The following is a 26608-nucleotide window of genomic DNA, read 5'->3' as shown; positions in this document are numbered from 1 at the left end:
ATATACTGTGTCTATGGGGTCAGATTGCACTTCCTAAAGCTTCCACTAGATGTCAACAGTCTTTAGAATGTTGTTTCAGGCTTCTACTGTGAGAGGGGAGCGAATAAGAGCTGTTTGAACCAGGGGTCTGGCTGAAAGCCTTGTTCCCTTTCCTTTCTAAAGACAAAAGAATTGTCCGGTTAGAATATTATTTAAGATAAAAACATCCTAAAGATTGATTATATACATCGTTTGACATGTTTCTACGAACTATAATGTAACTTTTTTTTACTTTTCGTCTAGACTTTGTGAGTGCGCCTTATGCATTTGGATTACTGGACTAAACTCGAACAAAAAGGAGGTATTTGGACATAAAGATTAACTTTATCAAACACAACAAACATTTATTGTCTAACATGGAGTCCTGGGAGTGCCATCAGATGAAGATCAAAAGGTAAGTGATTCATTTTAATGCTATTTCTGACTTGTGACACCTCTCCTTGGTTGGAAAATGGCTATATGGTTTTCTGTGGCTAGGCGCTAACCTAACATAATCGCATGGTGTGCTTTCGCCGTAAAGCCTTTTTGAAATCGGACACAGCGGTTGCATTAAGGAGAAGTTTATCTTTAATCATATGTTAAACACTTGTATCTTTCATCAATGTTTATGATGAGTATTTCTGGAATTTGATGTGGCTCTCTGCACTTTCACCGGATGTTTGTTTGAGACAATGCATTTCTGAACATAACGCGCCAATTTCAAATGAGGTTTTTGGACATAAAGATGAACTTTATCGAACAAAACACACATTTATTGTCTAACATGGAGTCCTGGGAGTGCCATCAGGTTTAGATCAAAGGTTAGTGATTAATTTTAACGCTATTTCTGTCTTTTGTGACACCTCTCCTTCTTTGGAAAATGGCTGTATGGTTTTCTGTGGCTAGGCGCTGACCTAACATAATCGCATGGTGTACTTTTGCCGTAAAAGCCTTTTTGAAATCAGGCACTGTGGCTGGATTAACAAGAAGTGTATCTTTAAAATGGTGTATAATACATGTATGTTTGAGGAATTTTAATTATGAGATTTCTGTTTGAATTTGGTGCCCTGCAATTTCACTGGCTGTTGGCCAGGTGGGACGCTAGCGTCCCACATATCCCTTAACCTCTTACATCTAGACGTTCCGCTAGCGGAACACCTGCTCCAATATCCAATGATGGGCGTGGCACGAAATACAAACTCCTCTAAAATCCGAAAACTTCCATTTTTCAAACATATGACTATTTTACAGCATTTTAAAGACAAGACTCTCGTTAATCTAACCACACTGTCCGATTTCAAAAAGGCTTTACAGCGAAAGCAAAACATTAGATTATGTCAGCAGAGTACCCAGCCAGAAATAATCAGACACCCATTTTTCAAGCTAGCATATAATGTCACAAAAAACAAAACCACAGCTAAATGCAGCACTAACCTTTGATGATCTTCATCAGATGACAACCCTAGGACATTATGTTATACAATGCATGCATGTTTTGTTCAATCAAGTTCATATTTATATCAAAAACCAGCTTTTTCACATTAGCATGTGACGTTCAGAACTAGCATACCCCCCGCAAACATCCGGTGAATTTACTAAATTACTCACGATAAACGTTCACAAAAAACATAAATTATTTTAAGAATTATAGATACAGAACTCCTCTATGCACTCGATATTCTCAGTAGATAGCCCAGCCATCACGGCTAGCCATTTAGACACCGACCAAGTTTAGCCCTGACCAAACTCCGATTTACTATTACAAAAGTTTGATTACCTTTGTTGTCTTCGTCAGAATGCACTCCCAGGACTGCTACTTCAATAACAAATGTTGGTTTGGTCCAAAATAATCCATCGTTATATCCAAATAGCGGCCTTTTGTTTGTGCGTTCAAGACACTATCCGAAGTGTAAATAAGGGTCACGAGCATGGCGCAATTCGTGACAAAAGATTTCTAAATATTCCATTACCGTACTTCGAAGCATGTCAACCGCTGTTTAAAATCAATTTTTATGCAATTTTTCTCGTAAAAAAGCGATAATATTCCGACCGGGAGTCGTTGTTTTCGTTCAAAGATGAAAGAATAAAAACATGGTGTCGCCTCGTGCACGCGCCTCCAGTCTCTGTTCTCTGATCGACCACTATCCAAATGCGCTACTGTTTTTCAGCCAGGGCCTGCAAAGACAGAAGGCGGCAAAACGCTGAATGATGAGAGCCTATGGGAGCCGTAGGAAGTGTCACGTTACAGCAGAGATCCTCAGTTTTCAATAAAGAGAGTGTAGAAGGCCAAGAAATGGTCAGAGAGGGCACTTCCTGTAAGGAATCTTCTCAGGTTTTTGCCTGCCAAATGAGTTCTGTTATACTCACAGACACCATTCAAACAGTTTTAGAAACTTTGGAGTGTTTTCTATCCAAAGCTAATAATTATATGCATATTCTAGTTTCTGGGCAGGAGTAATAATCAGATTAAATCGGGTACGTTTTTTATCCGGCTGTGAAAATACTGCCCCCTAGCCATAACAGGTTAAACAGCTTGGAAAATTCCAGAAAATTATGTTATGGCTTTAGAAACTTCTGATAAATGATGTCAATTTGCCTGAGTCAACTGGAGGTGTACCTGTGGATGTATTTCAAGGCCTACAGTGAGAGAAAAAAAGTATTTGATCCCCTGCTGATTTTGTACGTTTGCCCACTGACAAAGAAATGATCAGTCTATAATTTTAATGGTAGGTTTATTTGAACAGTGAGAGACAGAATAACAACAAAATAATCCAGAAAAACACATGTCAAAAATTGTATAAATTGATTTGCATTTTAATGAGGGAAATAAGTGTTTGACCCCCTCTCAATCAGAAAGATTTCTGGCTCCCAGGTGTCTTTTATACAGGTAATGAGCTGAGATTAGGAGCACACTCTTAACGGGAGTGCTCCTAATCTCCGTTTGTTACCTGTATAAAAGACACCTGTCCACAGAAGCAATCAGACTCCAAACTCTCCACCATGGCCAAGACCAAAGAGCTCTCCAAGGATGTCAGGGACAAGATTGTAGACCTACACAAGGCTGGAATGGGCTACAAGACCATCACCAAGCAGCTTGGTGCGATTATTCGCAAATGGAAGAAACACAAAAGAACTGTCAATCTCCCTCGGCCTGGGGCTCCATGCAAGATCTCACCTCGTGCAGTTGCAATGATCATGAGAACGGTGAGGAATCAGCCCAGAACTACACGGGAGGATCTTGTCAATGATCTCAAGGCAGCTGGGACCATAGTCACCAAGAAAACAATTGGTAACACACACCGTGAAGGACTGAAATCCTGCAGCGCCCGCAAGGTCCCCCTGCTCAAGAAAGCACATATACATGCCCGTCTGAAGTTTGCCAATGAACATCTGAATGACTCAGGACAACTGGGTGAAAGTGTTGTGGTCAGATGAGACCAAAATGGAGCTCTTTGGCATCAACTCAACTCGCTGTGTTTGGAGAAGGAGGAATGCTGCCTATGACCCCAAGAACACCATCAAACATGGAGGTAGAAACATTATGCTTTGGGGGTGTTTTTCTGCTAAGGGGACAGGACAACTTCACCGCATCAAAGGGACGATGGATGGGGCCATGTACCGTCAAATCTTGGGTGAGAACCTCCTTCCCTCAGCCAGGGCATTGAAAATGGGTCGTGGATGGCTATTCCAGCATGACAATGACCCAAAACACACGGCCAAGGCAACAAAGAGGTGGCTCAAGAAGAAGCACATTAAGGTCCTGGAGTGGCCTAGCCAGTCTCCAGACCTTAATCCCATAGAAAATCTGTGGAGGGAGCTGAAAGTTCGAGTTGCCAAACGTCAGCATCGAAACCTTAATGACTTGGAGAAGATCTGCAAAAAGGAGTGGGACAAAATCCCTCCTGAGATGTGTGCAAACCTGGTGGCCAACTACAAGAAACATCTGACCTCTGTGATTGCCAACAAGGGTTTTGCCACAAAGTACTAAGTCATGTTTTGCAGAGGGGTCAAATACTTATTTCCCTCATTAAAATGCAAATCAATTTATAACATTTTTGACGTGTTTTTCTGGATTTTTTTGTTGTTATTCTCTCTCACTGTTCATATAAACCTACTATTAAAATTATAGACTGAATTTCTTCGTCAGTGGACAAACGTACAAAATCAGCAGGGGATCAAATACTTTTCCCCCCTCACTGTACCTTCAAACTCTGCTTTGCTTGACATCATGGGAAAATCAAAAGAAAATCAGCCAAGACCTCCGAAAAAGATTTGTAGACCTCCACAAGTCTGGTTCATCCTTGGGAGCAATTTCCAAATGCCTTAAGGTACCACGTTCATCTGTACAAACAATAGTGCGCAAGTATAAACACCATGGGACCACGCAGCCGTCATACCACTCAGGAAGGATCTGTCTTTTTCGTACTTTGGTGCGAAAAGTGCAAATCAATCCCAGAAAAACAGCAAAGGACCTTGAAAATGCTGGAGGAAACAGGTACAAACATATCTATATCCACAGTAAAACAAGTCCTATATCGACATAACCTGAAAGGCTGCTCAGCAATGAAGAAGCCACTGCTCCAAAACCGCCATAAAAAGCCAGACTACGGTTTGCAACTGCACATGGGGACAAAGATCGTACTTTTTGGAGAAATGTCCTCTGGTCTGATGAAACAAAAATAGAACTGTTTGGCCATAATGACCATCGTTATGTTTGGAGGAAAAAGGGGGAGGATTGCAAGCCGAAGAACACCTTCCCAACCGTGAAGCACGGGGGTGGCAGCATCATGTTGTGGGGGTGCTTTGCTGCAGGAGGGCCTGGTGCACTTCACAAAATAAATGGCATCCTGAGGCAGGAAAATTATTTGGATAGATTGAAGCAACATCTCAAGACATCAGTCAGGAAGTGAAAGCTTGGTCACAAATGGGTCTTCCAACTGGACAATGATCACAAGCATACTTCCAAAGTTGTGGCAAAATGGCTTAAGGACAAAAGTCAAGGTATTGGAGTGGCCATCACAAAGCCCTGATCTCAATCCTATAGGAGGCCTACCAACCGGACTCAGTTACACCAGCTCTGTCAGGAGGAATGGGCCAAAATTCACCCAACTTATTGTGGGAAGCTTGTGGAAGGCTACCCAAAACTTTGACCCAAGTTAAACAATTTAAAGGCAATGCTACCAAATACCAATTGAGTGTATGTAAACTTCTGACCCACTGGGAATGTGATGAAAGAAATAAAAGCTGAAATAAATCAATAATTCTCTCTATTATTATTCTGACATTTCACATTCTTAAAATAAAGTGGTGATCCTAACTGACCTAAGACAGGGAATTTTTACTAGGATTAAATGTCAAGAATTGTGAAAAACTGAGTTTAAATGTATTTGGCTAAGGTGTATGTAAACTTCCAAACTTCAACTGTAGCATGGGCATTAGAGACAGCTTAGCTTACCTGGTTGCGTTTTTCAGGTGGTAAAGAAGGATCTCCATCCTGAAATAAATAAACATTTTACTATAAGGTGATTCAGAGCATGAACAATGGTCCCATTGTTTTGCCCTCAAAATACTAATGCTAAGCTCTATCAAATTTAAACAAACATTCATGGGTCACTGATTTTCCAGGTCCATAAACCACTTTTTAGAAACCATAAAACCAAGTCAAAGTAGTCATTTGGCCGGATTATCACTTTAAGGCAAATCATTACAGATAAAGGATTTCTAAACATTGAACATAAATCCTATAGACAGACTAACAATGAGCTCCCTGTACTTCTTCTTGAGTCCTTGGTGGTGTTCTCGCAGCTGGTTGGCCATCAGCTTGTACTGGTCTCTCTCCTGTTGACAGGTGTCCAGCTCTTTGGACAGGATCAGGAGGGCCTCCTTCTTGCTGTCCAGCTTACGCTTACACACCAGGAACTAAGAAACAATATAGGGGAGGGTACGGAATGGGAAGTAACACCGGTTCCTACTGTGGAAGGAAAAAAAAACTATTGCTCCCATTGTGATAAAGTGTAATGACAGGTTTGTATTTCAGAAAGTGTTGGCTTTGCACCAATCGTGTTGAATAGCTTTCATTTCATTTGATTCAAAGCTTTGAAAGGTGAAAATAATATGGTGATTAACTATCAAGGCCCTTTCATTAAGTTATTTAACAGGAAAAAATAAAATGAGGAAACTAAACAGTTAAGCAGTTACAACCATGGTACTACTTTCCAGTTAATCTCATCATCACTTTTGCATACACAGTATACTGACAATTCAAGACTTTGGGACTATAAAAAGGTTCTATCTGCGCAAAGCATTGTTCTGAGATATTCAGCATTAAAGTTCACATCCCAGAACTGTTTTGTAGTGAATTCTTCTTTCACAACACATCAAAGTCCTAAGACATTTGGTACCCAAAGTGCAGAGCATCAAAATCCTAAGACATTTGTAAATCCGTTTTATTATTTTTAAAGGGGGGGAGGGGCTGGGGTGCAATCGCAGACAGAACCGTATGGCTCTGAAATGTCATTCTTGGTTCAGCCAAAACGTTTTATCTGGCCCAGAAAGTTACAATTATTTCAATTAAAAACTCCAGACATTTAATGAATAAAGACAACACCCTTCATTCTTTCTAATCACATCATCAAAATAATGTTCATCACACATTTGTTAAAGCAATATTTCCCTAAAAGGATATACACCTTATCATATGGATAACTAGCAACATTGCTAAAGTTTAGCTCTGGATGAGTAAACTGATATATTTGTCTGGTCTCTGACATCCAAAGTCAGTAAACTACTTGCTAGTTATCAATAAAATGTGGTAAGTTTGTAATTTTTGTGAAATACCTCGTCCATGGAGCTTTTCGTATTGATATAGAACAAGACAAAAACAGAAATGCCTCTAAGGGCCTTAAACATGCTCTAAAGCACCTGTATTTATTTGTTTGGGTTTTTACCATAAAGAGCTTCTTCTTCAGAAAAGGTGAGACTATGAGACTATACGGTTCTATCTGCAAAATGCATCGTTTTGAGATTGAGTATTTTTCAAGTCCCAGATCTCAGAACTGTTGTGACGTCTTCCTCTTTCGTGACTCAATAAGTATATCACCTTACATACAAGTACAGTGCATTTGGAAAATATTCAGACCCCTTGATTTTTTCCACTTTGTTACATTACAGCCTTATTCAATCTACATACAATACCCCATAATGACAAAACAAAACCAAATGTAGAAATTTTGGCAAATGTATTGTAAAATAATTACAAAAAAAACATTTACACAAGTATTCACACCCTTTACTCAGTACTTTGTTGAAGCACCTTTGGCAGCGAGATTACAGCCTCGAAACATCTGGGGTATGACGCTACGAGCTTGGCACACTTGTATTAGGGGAGTTTCTCCAATTCTTCTCTGCAGAGCCTCTCAAGCTCTGTCAGGTTGGATGGGGAGTGTCGCTGCACAGCCATTTTCAGTTCTCTCCAGAGATGTTCGATCGGGTTCAAGGCTGGGCCACTCAAGGACATTGACACATGTCCCGAAGCCACTCCTGAGTTGTCTTGGCTATGTGCTTAGGGTCGTTGTCCTGTAGGAAGGTGAACCTTGGCCCCAGTCTGAGGTCCTGAGCGCTCTGGAGCAGGTTTTCGTCAAGGATCTCTCTGTACTTTGCTCCGTTCATCTTTCCCTTTATCCTGATTGGTCTCCCAGTCCCTGAAAAACATCCCCACAGCATGATGCTGCACCATAGGGATGGTGCCAGGTTTCTTCCAGACGTTACGCTTGGCATTCAGGCCAAAGAGTTCAATCTTGGTTTGATCAGACCAGAGAATCTGGTTTCTCATGGTCTAAGAGTCCTTTACCAAACTCCAAGTGGGCTGTCATGTGCCTTTTACTGAGGAGTGGCTTCCATCTGGCCACTCTACCATAAAGGCCTGATTGGTGGAGTGCTGCAGAGATGGTTGTCCTTCTGGAAGGTCCCAGACCTGCTGTGTTCGCTCTGTCTAACTGTCTAACTCTGAATGCTCGGCTATGAAAAGCCAACTGACATTTACTCCTGAGGTGCTGATCTGTTGCACCCCTCTACAACCACAGGGATTGTTATCATTTTTCTAGTCACCGTGCTTCTGCATTGCTTGCAGTTTGGGGTTTTAGGCTTGGTTTCTGTATAGGACTGTGACATCGGCGGATGTTAAAAGGGCTTTATAGGCACTGGAGGAACTCTGGAGCTCTGTCAGATTGACCATCGGGTTCTTGTTCACCTCCCTGACCAATGCCCTTCTCCGATTGCTCAGTTTGGCCGGGCAGCCAGTTCTAGGAAGAGTCTTGGTGGATTCAAACTTCTTCCATTTAAGAATGATGGAGGCTACTGTGTTCTTTGGGACCTTCAACGCTGCAGAAATGTTTTGGTACCCTTCCCCCGAGCTGTGCCTCGACACAATCCTGTCTTGGTGTGCCATGAACAATTCCTTTGACCTCACGGCTCGGTTTTCTCTCTGACATGTGCTGTCAACTGTGGGGCCTTATATAGACAGGTGTGTGCCTTTCCAAATCATGTCCAATCAATTGAATTTACCACAGGTGGTCTCCAATCAAGTTGTAGAAATATCAAGGGTTATCAATGGAAACAGGATGCACATGAGCTCAGTTTCGTGTCTCATAGCAAACTTAAGTAAAATAAGGTATTTCTAATTTTTTCTGAAATTTCTAACAACCTGTTTTCACTGTCGTTTTGGGGTATTGTGTGTAAATTGATGAGGGAGAAAAATAATTTTATCAATTTTAGAATAAGTCTGTAACGTAACAAAATGTGAAAAAAGTCACGGGGTCTGAATACTTTCCGAATGCACTGTGCTTTGCAGATAGAACCTTATAACACCAAGTAAAAGGTGTTTGCGGCCTCCCGAGTGGCGCAGCTGTCTAAGGCAATGCATCGCAGTGCTAGAGACATCACTACAGACCAAGGTTCGATCCCAGACTGTTGTAGCCGGCCGCAACCGGGAAACCCATGAGGTGGCGCACAATTGGCCCAGCGTCGTCCGGGTTAGGGGAGGGTTTGGCCGGCCGGGATGTCCTTGTCCCATTGCACTCTAGCGACTCCTTGTGGCGGGCCGGGGGCATGCACGCTGACTGCGGTCACCAATTGGACGGTGTTTCCTCCGAGTTAAGAGAGCAGTGTGTTAAGAAGCAGTGCGGCTTGGCAGGGTTGTGTTTCAGAGGACGCATGTCCCTCGACATTCGCCGTACGGGACGGGACAAGACTAACTACCAATTGGATATCACAAAATTGGAGAGAAAACAGGTGTAACAAAAAAAACGTATAATCTGGAGTTTGTGCAGATAGAACTTCCTGATTAAATGTTTTTTATCGTAAATGTACTTCTCACATGTAAAGGACCACCTAAAGAGAAACTGTGTGAATAACTCATTTTTTTAAACCAAAATGTCAGATAGAACCTTATAGTCCCAAGGTCATGAATTGGTACAGAAAAAAACAAGTCCAAGAAATGATCAGCCCAATTATTGACTAAAATACATCTCATATACAGTAACACTTGTCAGCTAACAGTAACAGGTAAATCACCTGTAACTTGACTTACAGTATCACCAGTGTGGCTGCTAGCTCAGCTAGTACAGCACTGATGGAAGAATAAACAGTTGGCTATGCACAGTATGCATTGTGTGAAGATAAGAAACACTGGAATATTCATGTGGAACCTTCCCCCCCACCCCACATACAGGTTGTCATGATAACAGGCACTCAGTTATGCAAAGGATATAGAAGTGATAACCAGTAGTAGCAAAGTGTAATATCTGCAGTAAAGACACGACACAGCCTTCTCAATGAATGCACTAACTGTGTTCCCTCAGCCATCGCACCTGGTGTGGTCCAAGGGATGACAGTGTGATTGGTACACTTTTTGTGCAAACATTGAGTGTGTGCTCATTCTGAAGCCCAATAACAGGTAGGAGATTACAGGTTATAGCTGATTATTATTTAAAAAAAATCGAGTCTTTTTCAAATTCTAACCCACGGGATAACGACTGCCCCCTCTCATTGAAGCCACGAAAGTAAAGGTCAGACTGCGGTACTGCAGGCATTGTTTGCAGAAAACATGATCCCCCATTATAGTAAATGTGTAAAAAATATATATACACTGCGCAAAAAAATAAACACTTAAACAACACATCCTAGATCTGAATGAAAGAAATAATCTTATTAAATACTTTTTTCTTTACATAGTTGAATGTGCTGACAACAAAATCACAAAAATAAATCAATGGAAATCCAATTTATCAACCCATGGAGGTCTGGATTTGGAGTCACACTAAAAATTAAAGTGGAAAACCACACTACAGGCTGATCCAACTTTGATGTAATGTCCTTAAAACAAGTCAAAATGAGGCTCAGTAGTGTGTGTGGCCTCCACGTGCCTGTATGACCTCCCTACAACGCCTGGGCATGCTCCTGATGAGGTGGCGGATGGTCTCCTGAGGGATCTCCTCCCAGACCTGGACTAAAGCATCCGCCAACTCCTGGACAGTCTGTGGTGCAACGTGGCGTTGGTGGATGGAGCGAGACATGATGTCCCAGATGTGCTCAATTGGATTCAGGTCTGGGGAACGGGCGGGCCAGTCCATAGCATCAATGCCTTCCTCTTGCAGGAACTGCTGACACACTCCAGCCACATGAGGTCTAGCATTGTCTTGCATTAGGAGGAACCCAGGGCCAACCGCACCAGCATATGGTCTCACAAGGGGTCTGAGGATCTCATCTCGGTACCTAATGGCAGTCAGGCTACCTCTGGCGAGCACATGGAGAGCTGTGCGGCCCCCCAAAGAAATGCCACCCCACACCATGACTGACCCACCGCCAAACCGGTCATGCTGGAGGATGTTGCAGGCAGCAGAACGTTCTCCACGGCGTCTCCAGACTGTCACATCTGTCACGTGCTCAGTGTGAACCTGCTTTCATCTGTGAAGAGCACAGGGCGCCAGTGGCGAATTTGCCAATCTTGGTGTTCTCTGGCAAATGCCAAACGTCCTGCACGGTGTTGGGCTGTAAGCACAACCCCCACCTGTGGACGTCGGGCCCTCATACCACCCTCATGGAGTCTGTTTCTGACCGTTTGAGCAGACACATGCTCATTTGTGGCCTGCTGGAGGTCATTTTGCAGGGCTCTGGCAGTGCTTCTCCTGCTCCTCCTTGCACAAAGGCGGAGGTAGCGGTCCTGCTGCTGGGTTGTTGCCCTCCTACGGCCTCCTCCACATCTCCTGATGTACTGGCCTGTCTCCTGGTAGCGCCTCCATGCTCTGGACACTACGCTGACAGACACAGCAAACCTTCTTGCCACAGCTCGCATTGATGTGCCATCCTAGATGAGCTGCACTACTTGAGCCACTTGTGTGGGTTGTAGACTCCGTCTCATGCTACCACTAGAGTGAAAGCACCGCCAGCATTCAAAAGTGACCAAAACATCAGCCAGGAAGCATAGGAACTGAGAAGTGGTCTGTGGTCCCAACCTGCAGAACCACTCCTTTATTGGGGGTGTCTTGCTAATTGCCTATAATTTCCACCTGTTGTCTCTTCCATTTGCACAACAGCATGTGAAATTTATTGTCAATCAGTGTTGCTTCCTAAGTGGACAGTTTGATTTCACAGAAGTGTGATTGACTTGGAGTTACATTGTGTTGTTTAAGGATTCCCTTTATTTTTTTGAGCAGTGTATAATTGTTTCTAATACACTAGATGCATGTCCTTAAACAAATATTTTTTAATCTTTTTTTTTGTTGTTTAAAAATCACACACATAAGAAGTTAAGGATTATTGTGTTGGTAATGGCAGCCTGCAGTACCCTGGTCGGCCTTCAACTTCAGTTAAAGGTGCTGCATGTGGTCAATCCGAAATCTGCATTTACAGTGATAAGGCCTCTGCAGAAGTCAGGGCATTCATACTTTTTGCACTTCGCAGAGCAGCGCAGAACTGTTCAGCAGAGCTGTTGTGAAGGACATTTTCAAGGAAGTGAGTTTGTGTTTATACAGGACCTGCCGCCCCCACCTACCGTCAACCAATCATGTCAATGCGGAAATATATGGAGCCCGCTGCACTGTTACAAAACTTTGGAGGTGCACGGCTATGCGGTACGGAGCTCAAGTTGACCTCTGCATGCCTCTGGAGGCTCCGCATTTGCGTCACACCCTCCATACGGAACCTCCAACCACATTTTCGGATCAAGCCTAAATTGGCTCTTAGTCAATAAGAGGGGGCAGCACTGAGCTCGCCTGCAATTTCACTTCCTGGAGTAGTCAGAGAGAAGAGGGAAAGCTAGAGGGATAACTGAGCCCAAAATCTGTCTTCTCCAGCAGGTTTTATAGCTTATTTTCTACATGTGGTTTATTTGATCGAATGGAAGTATCATAATGATTAGGATGTTACGAGTGTAGTGATAAGTAGGACACGTGACATCCCTGCAACTTTGAGAAAAAGGTTTTTTTTCGGAGTTGTGCCTGGTTGTCACTAGTTACCACACCAAAGTTATAAACCCTGCCGATTTCCATTCTTAAAATGTGATTGACACTAACCTTAACACCACTAACCTTATGCCTAGCCTTGAATTAAGACCAAAAAGCTAATTGTTGTTTTCATGAATTTTTACAATATAGCCCATTTTTACTTTGTGGGTGTAGTAACTAGTGGAAACCGTTGTTCCTATTGTTCACACGTATCTGCTCTCTAATTGTCTAGAATGGTCCCATCTGATCTTGCCTCCTCCCGACTGCATTCCATTTTTGAAGACATTTATTTTCATTAAAGCAGCCACTAGAGTATCTGGTCAATATAATGGATAATCTGTGGAGTAGTTCAAACTTCAACTTCATCTTGTTATTGATACCATGTCTTGTTTTGAGTGGTTTTAAATTGATTTCATGTCAATGCTAATATGGCTCAAATTCACTAGCTAGCCTAACCATCAACTATATATTTGAGAGACAAGTGGTCATTGTGCAAATGTATTTCTGTTTTCAATAAACATTGTAGACCAAATATAGCCATTTGGTTTGCATGTTTGGTCACGATATTGTTTTGGACTGATGCCGGTGTAACCGATGTGAAATGGCTAGTTAGTTAGCGGTGATGCGCGCTAATAGCGTTTCAATCGGGTGACGTCACTCGCTCTGCGACCTGAAGTAGTTGTTCCCCTTGCTCTGCAAGAGCCGCGGCTTTTGTGGAGCGATGGGTAACGATGCTTCATGGGTGTCAGTTGTTGATGTGTGCAGAGGGTCCCTGGTTCAAGCCCAGGTTGGGGTGAGGAGAGGGACGGAAGCTATACTTACACCGGGACTGAGCATTCTACTCAATGCATCGTCAATGAGCGCTGATAAAGATATCAAAAGTGCATTACAGTGGATTGGAAATACAATGACATTAAGGAGGAGGCAAATAATTAGAAGGAAAACCTTTTGTCATCATTTTGATGCCACCATATTGACTTTAGATGCAGCTAAGCTAGCTAAGAATGAAGGCACCAGATTTTAGCTAGCTAACATTCGCATTGCTAGCAATTTTTGATGAACTTGAGCTAATTTTATTTAGGCAAGTCAGTTAAGAACAAATTCTTATTTACAATGACGGCCTGCCGGGGAACAGTGGGTTAACTGCCTTGTTCAGGAGATAGAACGACAGATTTTTACCTTGTCAGCTCGGGGATTCGATCTAGCAACCTTTCGGTTACTGGCCCAACTAGATGACCTGCCGCCCCAGCTAATGACCAGTGGCGTAAAGTACTTAGGTAAAAATAATTGAAAGTACTAAAGTAGTTTTTTGGGGTAATCTGTACTTTACATTTGACAACTTTTAGTTCACTACAATCCTAAAGAAAAGAATGTACTTTTTACTCCATAAATTTTTCCTGACACCCAAAAGTACTCATTACATTTTTTATGCTTAGCAGCACAGGAAAATGGTCAAATTCACACACACACACACACACACACACACACACACACACACACACACACACACACACACACACACACACACACACAACAAGAGAACATCCCTGGTCATCTCTACTGCCTCTGATCTGACAGACTCACTAAACACACATGCTTTGTTTGTAAATTATGTCTGAGTGGAGTATGCCTCTGTAACCGATGTGAAATGGCTAGTTAGTTAGCGGTGGTGCGCGCTAATAGCATTTCAATCAGTGACGTCACTCGCTCTGAGACTTGAAGTAGGGTTTCCCCTTGCGTTGCAAGGGCTGCGGCTTTTGTGGCGCGATGGGTAACAATGCTTCGTGGGGTGTCAGTTGTTGATGTGTGCAAGGGTCCCTGGTTCGAGCCCGGGTTGGGGCGAAGAGAGGGACGGAACCTACACTGTTACACCTCTGGCTATATATATATATATATAACTTTTGTGTGTGTGTGTGAGATAGAGAGAGAGATATATATCTCTCTCTCTATCTCACACACACAAAGGTTGACACACCTACTCATTCCATTTTTGTATTATTTTTATTTTCTACATTGTAGAAAAATAGTCAAGACATCAAAACTATGAAATCATGTAGTAACCAAAAAAAAATAATTGTTAAACAAATAAAAAAATATATATATCAATTAGATTCTTCAAAGTAGCCACCCTTTGCCTTAATGACAGCTTTGCACACTCTTGGCATTCTCTCAACCAGCTTCATGAGGTAGTCGCCTGGAATGCATTTCAATTAATAGGTGTGCCTTCTTAAAAGTTCGTTTGTGGAATTTCACTTCTTAATGCGTTTGAGCCAATCAGTTGTGTTCTGACCAGATAGGGGTGGTATACAGAAGATAGCCCTATTTGGTAAAATACCAAGTCCATATTATGGCAAGAACAGCTCAAATAAGCAAAGAGAAACAACAGTCTATCATCACTCAAGTACTTTGAAAGTTTCTTCAAGTGCAGTCGCAAGAACCATCAAGCGCTATGATGAAACTGGCCATCATGAGGATCGCCACAGGAAAAGAAGATGCAGAGTTACCTCTGCTGCAGAGGATAAGTTCACTAGAGTTACCAGCCTCAGAAATTGCAGGCCAAATAAATACTTCAGAGTTCAAGTAACAGACACATCTCAACATCAACTGTTCAGAGGAGACAGTGAATCAGGCCTTCATGGTCGAATTGCTGCAAAGAAACCACTACTTAATGACACCATTAAGAAGAAGAGACTTGCTTGGGCCAAGAAACACGAGCAATGGACATTAGACCAGTGGAAATCTGTCCTGATGGGTCCAAATTGGCGATTTTTGGTTCCAACTGCTGTGTCTTTGTGAGACGCAGAGTAGGTAAACGGATGATCTCCGCATGTGTGGTTCCCACCGTGAAGCATGGAGGTGGTGGTGTGATGGTGCTTTGCTGGTGACACCGTCAGTGATTTATTTAGAATTCAAGGCACACTTAACCAGCATGGCTACCACAGCATTCTGCAGCAATACGCCATCCCATCTGGTTTGAGCTTAGTGGGACTCATTTGTTTTTCAACAGGATAATGACCCAACACACCTCCAGGCTGTGTAAGGGCTATTTGACCAAGGAGAGTGATGGAGTGCTGCATCAGATGACCTGGCCTCCACAATCACCCGACCAAAACCCAATTGAGATGGTTTGGGATGAGTTAGACAGCAGAGTGAAGGAAAAGCAGCCAAGAAGTTCTCAGCATATGTGGGAACTCCTTCAAGACTGTTGGAAAAGCATTCCAGGTGAAGCTGGTTGAGAGAATGCCAAGAGTGTGCAAAGCTATCAAGGCAAAGGGTGGCTACTACATTTGAAGTCGGACCTTTACATACACCTTAGCCAAATACATTTAAACTCCGTTTTTCACATTTCCTGACATTTAATCCTCGTAAAAATTCCCTGTCGTAGGTCAGTTAGGATCACCACTTTATTTTAAGAATGTGAAATGTCAGAATAATAGTAGAGAGAAGGACTTATTTCAGATTTTATTTCTTTCATCACATTCCCAGTGGGTCAGAAGTTTACATACACTCAATTAGTATTTGGTAGCATTGCCTTTAAATTGTTTAACTTGGGTGAAACGTGTCGGGTAGCCTTCCACAAGCTTCCCACAATAAGTTGGGTGAATTTTGTCCCATTCCTCCTGACAGAGCTGGTGTAACAGTCAGGTTTGTAGGACTCCTTGCTCGCACACACTTTTTCAGTTCTGCCCAGAAATTAGGATTGAGGTCAGGGCTTTGTGATGGCCACTCCAATACCTTGACTTTGTTGTCCTTAAGCCATTTTGCCACAACTCTGGAAGTATGCTTGGGGTCATTGTCCATTTGGAAGACCCATTTGCGACCAAACATGTCAATTAGCCTATCAGAAGCTTCTAAAGCCATGACATCATTTTCTGGAATTTTCCAAGCTGTTTAAAGACACAGTCAACTTAGTGTATGTAAACTTCTGACGCACTGGAATGATACAGTGAATTATAAGTGAAATAATCTGTCTGTAAACAATTGTTGAAAAATTACTTGTGACATGCAAAGTAGATGTCCTAACCGACTTGCCAAAACTATAGTTTGTTAACAAGAAATTTGTGGAGTGGTTGAAAAACGAGTTTTAATGACTCCAACCTAAGTGTATGTAAACTTCCACCTTCAATTGCACATGATTCCATGTGTTATTTCATAGTTCTGATGTCTTCACTATTATTCTACATTGTAGAAAATAGTAAAAATAAAGAAAAACCCATGAATGAGTAGGTGTGTCCAAACTTTTGAACGCTACTATATAAGAAGGCAATTAGAAATGGCAGACAGGCTCATTTTTCAAACTTGATCACTAATAATCAGAATAATTTGAGTGCTCGTCGACCAAATCCTGCACCCGCAAACTATTGTGAACTTTCCTCCACATCTAAATGTGATGAGTTTGCGTCATAAGATACCCAGCCTAATGTTTGTCGTCAGAGGATCGCCAGAGGTGTGTTGGGTCATTCTCCTGTTGAAAAACAAGCAAGACCTGATGAGAAGTTTGATATGTGCCCTAGCCCACCACGCAAATGCACTATGGATTAATTTTCACTGGTTGACACAGGCACGCTCAAGAAAGTGACATCACAACTTAAGCATTCTACCTGCCTTCTCGATCCTATCCCAACCACCTTCAAAACACTTTTTAATTGCATATTTGAAGAAGTGCAAGCTATTGTTAAAAATCGCTTACTATTCACAGGCACTTTCCCCACTGCACTAAAAACTGCTATGGTGACACCCCTTCTGAAGAAAATGTATCAAGATTTTTCAGCTCTTAGCAATTTTAGGCCAATCTCCAACCCTCCATACTTAAGCAAAATTCTGGAGAAATTGGTTTGCAAACAGCTTAATTACTTTAAGTGCCAACTAACTCATTTAAAAAAATATATATATATATATTCGAATCTGGTTTTCGGGCCCACCACAGCACAGAGACAGCCTTAGTTAAAATGGTAAATGATCTTGGAGCCAACAGAGTCCAAACAGCTCTATTTCCTTGTACTCTTGGATTTAAGTGCTGCATTCGACCCTATTGACCGTGATGTCCTTCTGGACAGACTGGAGAGGTGTGTTGGCCTCTCTAGTCCAGTTCTAAATTGGTTTAGGACCTATTTAACCGGTCAAGAGTTTGTCATCACCCTTGGTGAACATAACTCAGAGAAAATAGATATCACATGTGGCTTTCCACAAGGTTCGATTTTCGTTCCGGTACCGTTCAGTATATGTGTATATATATATACACACACGTTATCCCTTGGCAGTGTTATCAATGCTGACCTTTCTGATTTTCACTGCTACGCAAACGATACACAACTTTACATTTCTATGTCCGAGTATTTTAGCTCCACAGAAATTATTATACGGTATTAGTGATTTAAATATCATGGCGCACAACTTCGTCTAACTAAATCAAGACAAGAGCAAGGTACTTATAGTTGGGGCAAAAGCACAGAGAGAATATTGCCACACATTTTCATTCACGGGCAATAAAGATAAAATCCCAGGTAAAAAAAAACAACCTAGGTCTTATTTCAGATGCTGAACTCAATTTCAAATCACACATTAGGAATGTGACCAAATTAGCTTTTTACCGTCTGAGGAACATTGCCAAGGTGTGGCCGTTTCTCTCTCAGGCTGATACAGAGAGACTCATCCATGATTTTATTACAAGCAGGCTTGACTACTGTAATGCGCTCGTCTGGTCTACCCAAGAAAGCCATTGGTCAACTGCAAAACAAACAGAATGCTGCAGCACAGGTGTTGACCAAGACCAGACGGAGAGCACACAATACATCGGTTTTAAGGTCTCTGCACTGGCTGCCTGTCAGTTTTAGAATTCATTTTATGATTCTATTGGTTTTTAAAATCAATCCACGATTGTGCTCCCCAATACATGTCAGACATGCTTTTAAGTTAGACTACATGACCAAAAGTATGTAGACACCTGCTCGTCGAACATCACATTCCAAAAACATGGGCATTAATATGGAGTTGGTCCCGCCTTTGCTACTATAACAGCCTCCACTCTTCTGGAAAGGCTTTCCACTAGATGTTGGAACATTGTTGCGGGGACTTGCTTCCATTCAGCCACAAGAGCATTACTGATGTAGGGCGATTATGCCTGGCTCAGAGTCGTTGTTCCAATTCATCCCAAAGGTGTTCGATGGGGTTGAGTTCAGGGCTCTGTGCAGGCCAGTCAAGTTCTTCCACACTGATCTCAACAAACCATTTCTCTATGGACCTCGCTTTGTGCACTGGGGGGCAATGCCATGCTAAAACATGAAAAGGCCTTCGCCAATCTGTTGCCACAAAGTTGGAAGCATATAATTATCTAGAACGTCATTGTATGCTGTAGCATTAAGATTTCCCTTCACTAGAACTAAGGGGCCAGCCCAAACCATGAAAAACAGCCCCAGACAGTTATTCCTCCTCCACCAAACTTTACAGTTGGCACTACGCATTCGGGCAGCTAACGTTCTCCTTGCATCCGCCAAACCCAGATTCTCCCGTCGGACTGCCAGATGGTGAAGCGTGATTCATCACTCCAGAGAATGCATTTCCACTGCTCCAGAGTCCAATGGCGGTGAGCTTTACACCACTCCAGCCGACGCTTGGCATTGCGCATGGTGTTCTTAGGCTTGTGTGTGGCTGCTCGGCCATGGAAACCCACTTCATGAAGCTCCCGACTAACAGTTATTGTGCTGACGCTGCTTCCAGAGGCAATTTGGAACTCGTAGTGAGTGTTGCAACCGAGGACAGACAATTTTTAATCACTTGACAGTCCCGTTCTGTGAGCTTGTGTGGCCTACCACTTCACAGCTGAGCCGTTGTTGCTTATAGATGTTTCCACTTGACAAGAACAGCACTTACAGTTGACTGGGGCAGCTCTAGCACGGCAGAAAGTTGATGAACTGACTTGTTTGAAAGGGGGCATCTTATGACGATGCCACGTTGAAAGTCACTGAGCTCTTCAGTAAGGCCATTTTACTGCCAATGTTTGTCTATTGAGATTGCATGGCTGTGTGCTCGATTTTATACACCGGTTGTGGCTGAAATAGCCAAATCCACTAATTTGAAGGGGATTCCACATACTTTTGTACATATAGGTTATGTACCCAGTAGGTCCCTCAGGTCCTCTGGCACTAGCCTTTTATCTATCCCATTGCCTAAGACCAAGAGGCATGGAGAGGCAGCCGTTAGGTACTATGCCCCAAGCCCCTGAGAATAGCCTGCCAGAGAACCTGAGGGGGCCCAAAACTGTGTACATTTTAAAAGAGATATTAAAACACACCTTTTTAGCTTTTCTTTAGGGTGCTTTTAAATCATTCAGTTTATTATTTAGTTTTTTACCCTCTCATCTCTGTTGTGTAGTAAATATTTCCGTTTTTATTTTCATTGTTTATATTAGTTTTTTCCTCTGAAGCACATTGTGTTGCATTCCATGTCTGAAACGTGCTGTATAAATAACGCTTGATTTGATTTGGAGGATTCTGTTAAAAATACGTTGTGATAGGCAATATGCGCACACACAACCATATAATTATTCAAATTGGCTAGATAATAGTAACAAAATACCTATCCCGAAGTAGTCATTTAATTTCTCTTTCCATATGGCAACCCAATTCTATATGCTAAGCATCACTGATGGCTCACGCAACCGATTGTCACAGTGTTTTTGCAGCGCACTCACCTCGCTCACCAGGCCTTGCCAGTCACTTTCACTCCTTTTCGAAGAATTCATAATTTCGTAGCCTCTTCCAACACGCAAATTTCACGGTTTTCCCGTATTAGTTGGTACGATACTGTCTTCAGCAAGGTGACTTCTCTTCTTTTGACTCCTCCTCCACTTCGCTGCATCTATGGCAGTTATATTAAGCTGGCCGCACTGAACCAGCCTCTGGCCCATCACGTGACCGGGCGAAGTCGGTGAGGGAGAAGCGCCACTCAAATCGAATAGCAATCTGAGTCGCTTGGTTATGTTGTCAACCAGGCAGCATGGTCCAGCGTTCAGAAACATATACATATTTTTTTCATAAAATATATGTTCTCACTTTTGTTTTGAGCTGTCGGACAGAGCGCGATAACTGCCTCAAGTCTGGGAGACAGCCTCGTTCCATATCGAAAATGCAATCAACTTTCAGCCGGTGCAAAACACGCCAACACGGGCCTCCGGGCAAGATTAATCGAATCCCCTCTGTTATTACTCATGTCAGCTGTTGCAGGTGGGCGGGGATGTCCGGGTGGGTCGGCAGAGGATGGAAATAATACATTTCTGTTTTATCCTAGGCCTATTGTACTGAGAGAGGTGGTTAGTTTATATAAACAGTGAGCAGAGATGGAACATTTTGTCAAAGAGGATATGAGAAAGTCCTTGGAAGATATTTGATTTACCTTAGAATTAAAGTAACTACAGGGACTTGCTCTGGGGTTGTTCTAGCTAACTAAAATTCCACTCAATGGGAAGGAAGTTTTTGATGAACTCCAATGTAGTGGAGCTGAGACCAGGCTTTGTGGAATTCAGCTCTGACAACATTGATTCGCCCAAGATAATACTTTTAAAAAATTATGAAACGCTAACCTTGTACCTATGTTTGTCCTTTGTAGTTGCATGTCTTTCTTTGTTTGCTGAAATTCATACTTTTTCAATAAATGTTGATCAAACACAACCACCGACTGTTTCTTTATTGGGATTCCATTGTAACATGCACATTTGCGCTGAGTTTCCATCTTACAGCAATGAGCAGTCACAGATTGTGATTAAAGTTTATTGAAAAAGTATGGCTTTCAGCAAACAAAGTGAGGCACAAAACTACAGAGGACAAACACAGGTACAAGGTTAGCATTTCATAATTATTATAAAGTATTGATCTTGGATGAATTTTTTACATTTTACATTTTTAGTCATTTAGCAGAGGCTCTTATCCAGAGCGACTTACAGTAGTGAATGCATACATTACATACATATTTTTTTTTTTCTGTGCTGGCCCCCCGTGGGAATCGAACCCACAACCCTGGCGTTGCAAACACCATGCTCTACCAACTGAGCTACAGGGAATGTAGTTGGAGCTGAATTCCACAAAGCATGGTCTCTGCTCCACTCTGTTGTAGAGTTCATCAGAAACGTCCTTCACCGTGGAGTTTAGTCTGAACCAGTATCTGGGCAGAGGAGGATACTATGAATTTGATGAGTCTCCTCTCTAGCCCAGTTAGAAACCATTAATTCTCACATTAGACAAATTTGAAAGCGTTATGTCAAAATACATTTGTTACTCACTAAATATGGAGTTTCGCTGAGCAACTATCATAATTTACTGCCATCAGCCCGGTATGTACTTCCCAATTAATTTTTTTATTTAAAAAAAAAATCGTGTTAAACACTATTATTGCACACAGTGAGTCCATGCAACTTATGTGACTTGTTAATACTTGCCATAACAAAATGGTTGAATACTTCTTGACTCAAGACGTTTCAACTCTTCATTATTTATTAACTTGTAAACATGTCTAAAAACATAATTCCACTTTGACATTATGGGCTATTGTTTGTCACTGATCTACACACAATCTCAATTTCATCCTATTTTAATTCCGGCTGTAACACAACAAAATGTGGAAAAAGTCACGAGGTGTGAATACTTTCTGAAAGCAGTATTGTTTTTGACCGGATTCTCTTTGATTTTCAACTGTTGGTGGGGTTAAATGTGGAATGCCTGTCATTAGACAGCCAACACTTCCTGTTCCTTCAAAATAAAGGTTCAACCTTCGAACCAATAGCTGCCTATACCGTGCCCACTAGCGGTTCTGGGGGCGGGGCAGTGCCCCTGTGACAACAATTTTGGACCCCCTTGTGGCCCCCCTAAATGTGGAGTATGAAATCATTTTTACATAACTAATTTTTACTATCGTTCTCTTTTTTTTACATCCGTTATAAGACAGTGGCAACGCGGAACACTAATTTAACCCACACATTTTCTAGAGGGACGGCTTTAGGCGGAACACAACACTATCGTACCACATGCATCTGCAAGTTTTTTTCTATTCAGAAGTTGTAAGAAATTCCGCACGAATATTATAGTTCAAGCACAAAGAAGGAAATATAGAGGTGAGTAAAATTGTTAATGTTGTATTTGTATTAAATACATTACAGAAGTGTAACGTTAGATCAGCTTATCTTAACCTGGCCGTTTGTTACTTTGTGGCAGTATGAAAAAGGATAAAATATATGATCAACAAACTCATGGTGCTGAGTGTTTTTACTTAAACCACACTCTGTAAACGCATTGTAACGTAAAACGTTTAGACATAAAGGGTAGTTACCTAGCAAGTCAGTTATTTTAAGTAAATTAATTAATAAGCGTGGTCCCCATTGCTTTTGCTCTTTAGTTTTCACCAAAATGAAGAGAAAGAAGGACATCATGTCCTTCTTCCAGAGAGAAGGCAGACAGTGAGACAGAGCCAGATGGTTCAGGTGTGGAGAGAGCAGAGAGCCTGCAGAGAGGGAGCAGGAAGACATGTCCATTGGAGAGACTGAGAGTGAAGGCATAGTAGAGCAGGAAAGTGAGACCGATGAAGAGACTGAGGCTGAGAGTGAGACACCAACAGAGGAGCCTCATGTGTCCACAAGCAGTGGACCATCAGGTTTGTGATGTTGAATAAATCTGTGGTTACTTGTAAAGCAGTGCAATTAGTCAGTTTATATGGTGTATAGAAATGACTCGGTTTGTGATTGAAATGAATTCTTATTTAACATGGTATTGGGCTTGTGACATAGATATCAGATGGATTTCAGAAATTGCCTAATGGCAATGGTATATCTAAAATTACCCAAATAGATACTTTTAATTATATATTTTTTTATTTGGCAGATAAAACCAAATCCCAGGAGGAACCTGGTGGGATGAACATATACCCAAGAACTCTGATGGGGGACTGGAGGAGGAGCTTCAAGGCGGCCTGGTACCATATCCACCCCTAGCTTGAATATTCAAAAAAATCAGACTGTTTTGTTACGACTGCAGGCATTTTAGCACTCCCAAAGTCTCAGAGACTGTATTTGATTCACAATTGGGTTTTAACAACTGGAAGAAGGGAACTTACAAAGAGGGAGGATTTGCAATTCATGCCAGGTCTGAGCGGCACAAACACGCAATGATTACATGGAGAGACTCAGAAAGCTGTAAAAAGTAATGCAACACTGGTAAATGCCCTAAACAAGGAACACAACAAACAGGTTCAAGAAAATCGGGACTATATTAAAACAATAGAAGTACTACTACTTACAGCCACACAAAACATTGCACAAAGAGGACACGATGAGTCTGCAGAGTCAGATAATAAAGGGAACTTCATGGCAATCCTAGAAACAATAGCTAAGCATGACACAACTGTTAAAAAAAGGTTGACTTCCATTCATAATGGAAAATATACAAGCAAAGGGATTCAGAATGAGGTTCTGAGTTGTTTGGCAGACATGGTTCGAACAAAAATGATAGAAGAAGTGAAAGACAGTGAGGTCTTTAGCATAATGGTAGACGAAACAAAAGATGTAAAAAAAAAAAAAAAAAGGAGCAGATATCTCTAGTACTCGGGTACTATTTCAGAGCTGTCCATGAGAGCTTTCTCCACTTTGAATCGGCTGATCGACTAGATGCAGCAGGGCTTACTGACAAAATCATACACATATTAGCAAGTCATGGTCTTGAATACAAAAACAACCTAGTAGGCCAAGCATATGACGGTGCTTCCGTTATGAGTGGCAAGCATTCAGGTGTCCAGGCACGCATTAAAGAACAAGCAAAGCATTCCTTTTACATCCACTGCAGTGCACACTGTCTAAACTTAGTTTTAGTGGATACAGTCAAAGCTGTCCCTGAGGTAGGACAGTTCTTTTCCTTACTAGACAGACTGTACGTCTTCACATCTGGGTCATATGTGCATCAAAAATGGCTTAGCATACAAGAAGAGATGTACCCAGGTGCACCTAGAGAGCTTCAGAGACTAAGTGACACTCGCTGGGCATGTCGATATATGGCTCTACATACTATTATGGATAGATTACCTGCCATTAAGCGAGTCCTGCAAGACATAGTCCAAGAACACAATGGTGACAGATCTGTTGAGGCACTAGGTCTGCTTGCACAGATAGATTTACAATTCATTGTGTGCCTTGTTACACTCCATAAAGTGGAGAAGCAACATTTCAATCAGATATGCTACAGTCTTCATCACTTGACCTGTCAAAGGCTGTTGATTTAGTTGAAGCCTTAGTTCAAACTTTGAATGACTACAGGGATGAGTCATTTTTTGATGACCTATGGAATGAAGTGTTGAACACAGCTGAGCAATGTGATACTGCAATACACCCCCCTGCAAAACAACCAAAAAAGCTAAGCTCTCAATTTAATGGAGACTGTGTACTCAGTACAGTGGGTCAGAACAAGAAAAAGGCAGTTTTCATACCCCTTTTTACCCTGTTTTAGATCATATGCTCAATGAGCTTAACAGAAGGTTCCCTAGCAAAAACTGTGACATAATGAATGGCATCCAAACTCTAAACCCTACAAGTGATGTGTTTCTCAAAGAGAAGTCCCTGTTTCCATTTGCTAGAATGTATGAATCAAATATTGAGGACTTGGGGCATGAACTACATCAGTTCAGAAGAATTTTAGAAAGGAAAATACAGTGGCATGCAGAGACCCTCCAGTGTAGTATAGCTGGCATTATTCATTGAGCCTTAGAAATAAGTTTTCTTTGAGCTCTTTAAACTGTGCAAGATAGATGTTTCAATCCCTGTTAGTACTGCTTCTTGTGAACTGAGTTTTTCTGCACTAAAGCTGGTGAAAATGTATCTCAGGCCCACAATGTCAGATGACAGATATTGAGTATTGAGTCAAGGAGGGCAAAGGCCTTGAGTCTAGATGAATTTGCTGATCTTTTTGAGAACCCCCCCCCCCCACACACAAAAACCAGAGAATACAGTTGATGTGACCTGATACTGAATATGTAATGCAAATGAAAATTATAATGGAAATAAATTGTTGAATGATTATGAACATGGTCTTTTGCCTGCAATGCAGTGAAGAAAACGATATGACAACAATAACGTCTAATGTAACTGGCCCCTCTAACAGTACAACTGGCCCCAGCTTGGCCCCCCCAGTTGAAATGGTCTAGAACCACCACTGACCGTGCCACAGTGTCAAGGTGAGACTTCTCATTTTTTACATTTTAGTCATTTAGCAGACGCTCTTATCCAGAGCGACTTACAGTAGTGAATGCATACATTTCAAACATTTCATACATTTTTTTTTCTGTGCTGGCCCCCGTGGGAATCGAACCCACAACCCTGGCGTTGCAAACACATTACATTTACATTTAAGTCATTTAGCAGACGCTCTTATCCAGAGCGACTTACAAATTGGTGCATTCACCTTATGATATCCAGTGGAACAACCACTTTACAATAGTGCATCTAAATCTTTTAAGGGGGGGGTTAGAAGGATTACTTTATCCTATCCCAGGTATTCCTTAAAGAGGTGGGGTTTCAGGTGTCTCCGGAAGGTGGTGATTGACTCCGCTGTCCTGGCGTCGTGAGGGAGCTTGTTCCACCATTGGGGTGTCAGAGCAGCGAACAGTTTTGACTGGGCTGAGCGGGAACTGTGCTTCCTCAGAGGTAGGGGGGCCAGCAGGCCAGAGGTGGATGAACGCAGTGCCCTTGTTTGGGTGTAGGGCCTGATCAGAGCCTGAAGGTATGGAGGTGCCGTTCCCTTCACAGCTCCGTAGGCATGTAAACACCATGCTCTACCAACTGAGCTACAGGGAAGGCTTCTCAATTTTACTTCAGATTTGATTAAATAAATGAAAACTACACTTTACAGCTGTGTTCGAATACCCATACTATTAGTTCATTTTACTATACTGTAAACGAACAGTATGCTTTCAGTTGAGTGTACTAGCTCGTCGCCAAGCTACCGGACGTTGATGCTGTTGCTATGCAACCTCTTGCTAGCTAGTTAACGTAACAAATTAGACGTTAGACATTTTACGACTTCGGGTGTGTTTTTAAATTCAATGTGGAGTGCGCTCCTAAA

The 26608-nt window shown here is 42.0% G+C and overlaps 1 protein-coding gene and 1 non-coding gene across 2 annotated transcripts in view; one reads left to right on the top strand and one right to left on the bottom strand.

Moving 5' to 3' along the window:
* ccdc149a (coiled-coil domain containing 149a) overlaps positions 1 to 20395 on the bottom strand; it is a 31607-nt gene extending 11212 nt beyond the window's left edge. Inside the window, exons 1-3 of the mRNA XM_014155814.2 lie at positions 20209 to 20395; positions 5776 to 5937; positions 5474 to 5512 (exon numbers count right to left, since the gene is read on the bottom strand). Coding sequence (XP_014011289.1) covers positions 5474 to 5512; positions 5776 to 5937; positions 20209 to 20259 — 252 coding nt within the window. The 5' untranslated portion in view covers positions 20260 to 20395. The remainder of the gene's footprint in view (positions 1 to 5473; positions 5513 to 5775; positions 5938 to 20208) is intronic.
* A 2056-nt stretch (positions 20396 to 22451) lies between these two features.
* On the top strand, positions 22452 to 25570 carry LOC106577605 (uncharacterized). Its single transcript, XR_006760475.1, has 3 exons — positions 22452 to 22620; positions 22902 to 23156; positions 23384 to 25570. It is a non-coding gene; the product is annotated as an uncharacterized protein (transcript).
* Positions 25571 to 26608: the final 1038 nt, after the last annotated feature.

Source organism: Salmo salar, chromosome ssa18 (assembly GCF_905237065.1).
Source record: "Salmo salar chromosome ssa18, Ssal_v3.1, whole genome shotgun sequence".
NCBI classification, from domain to species: Eukaryota; Metazoa; Chordata; class Actinopteri; order Salmoniformes; family Salmonidae; genus Salmo; species Salmo salar.
This window is presented reverse-complemented; position numbering and strand designations above follow the sequence as displayed.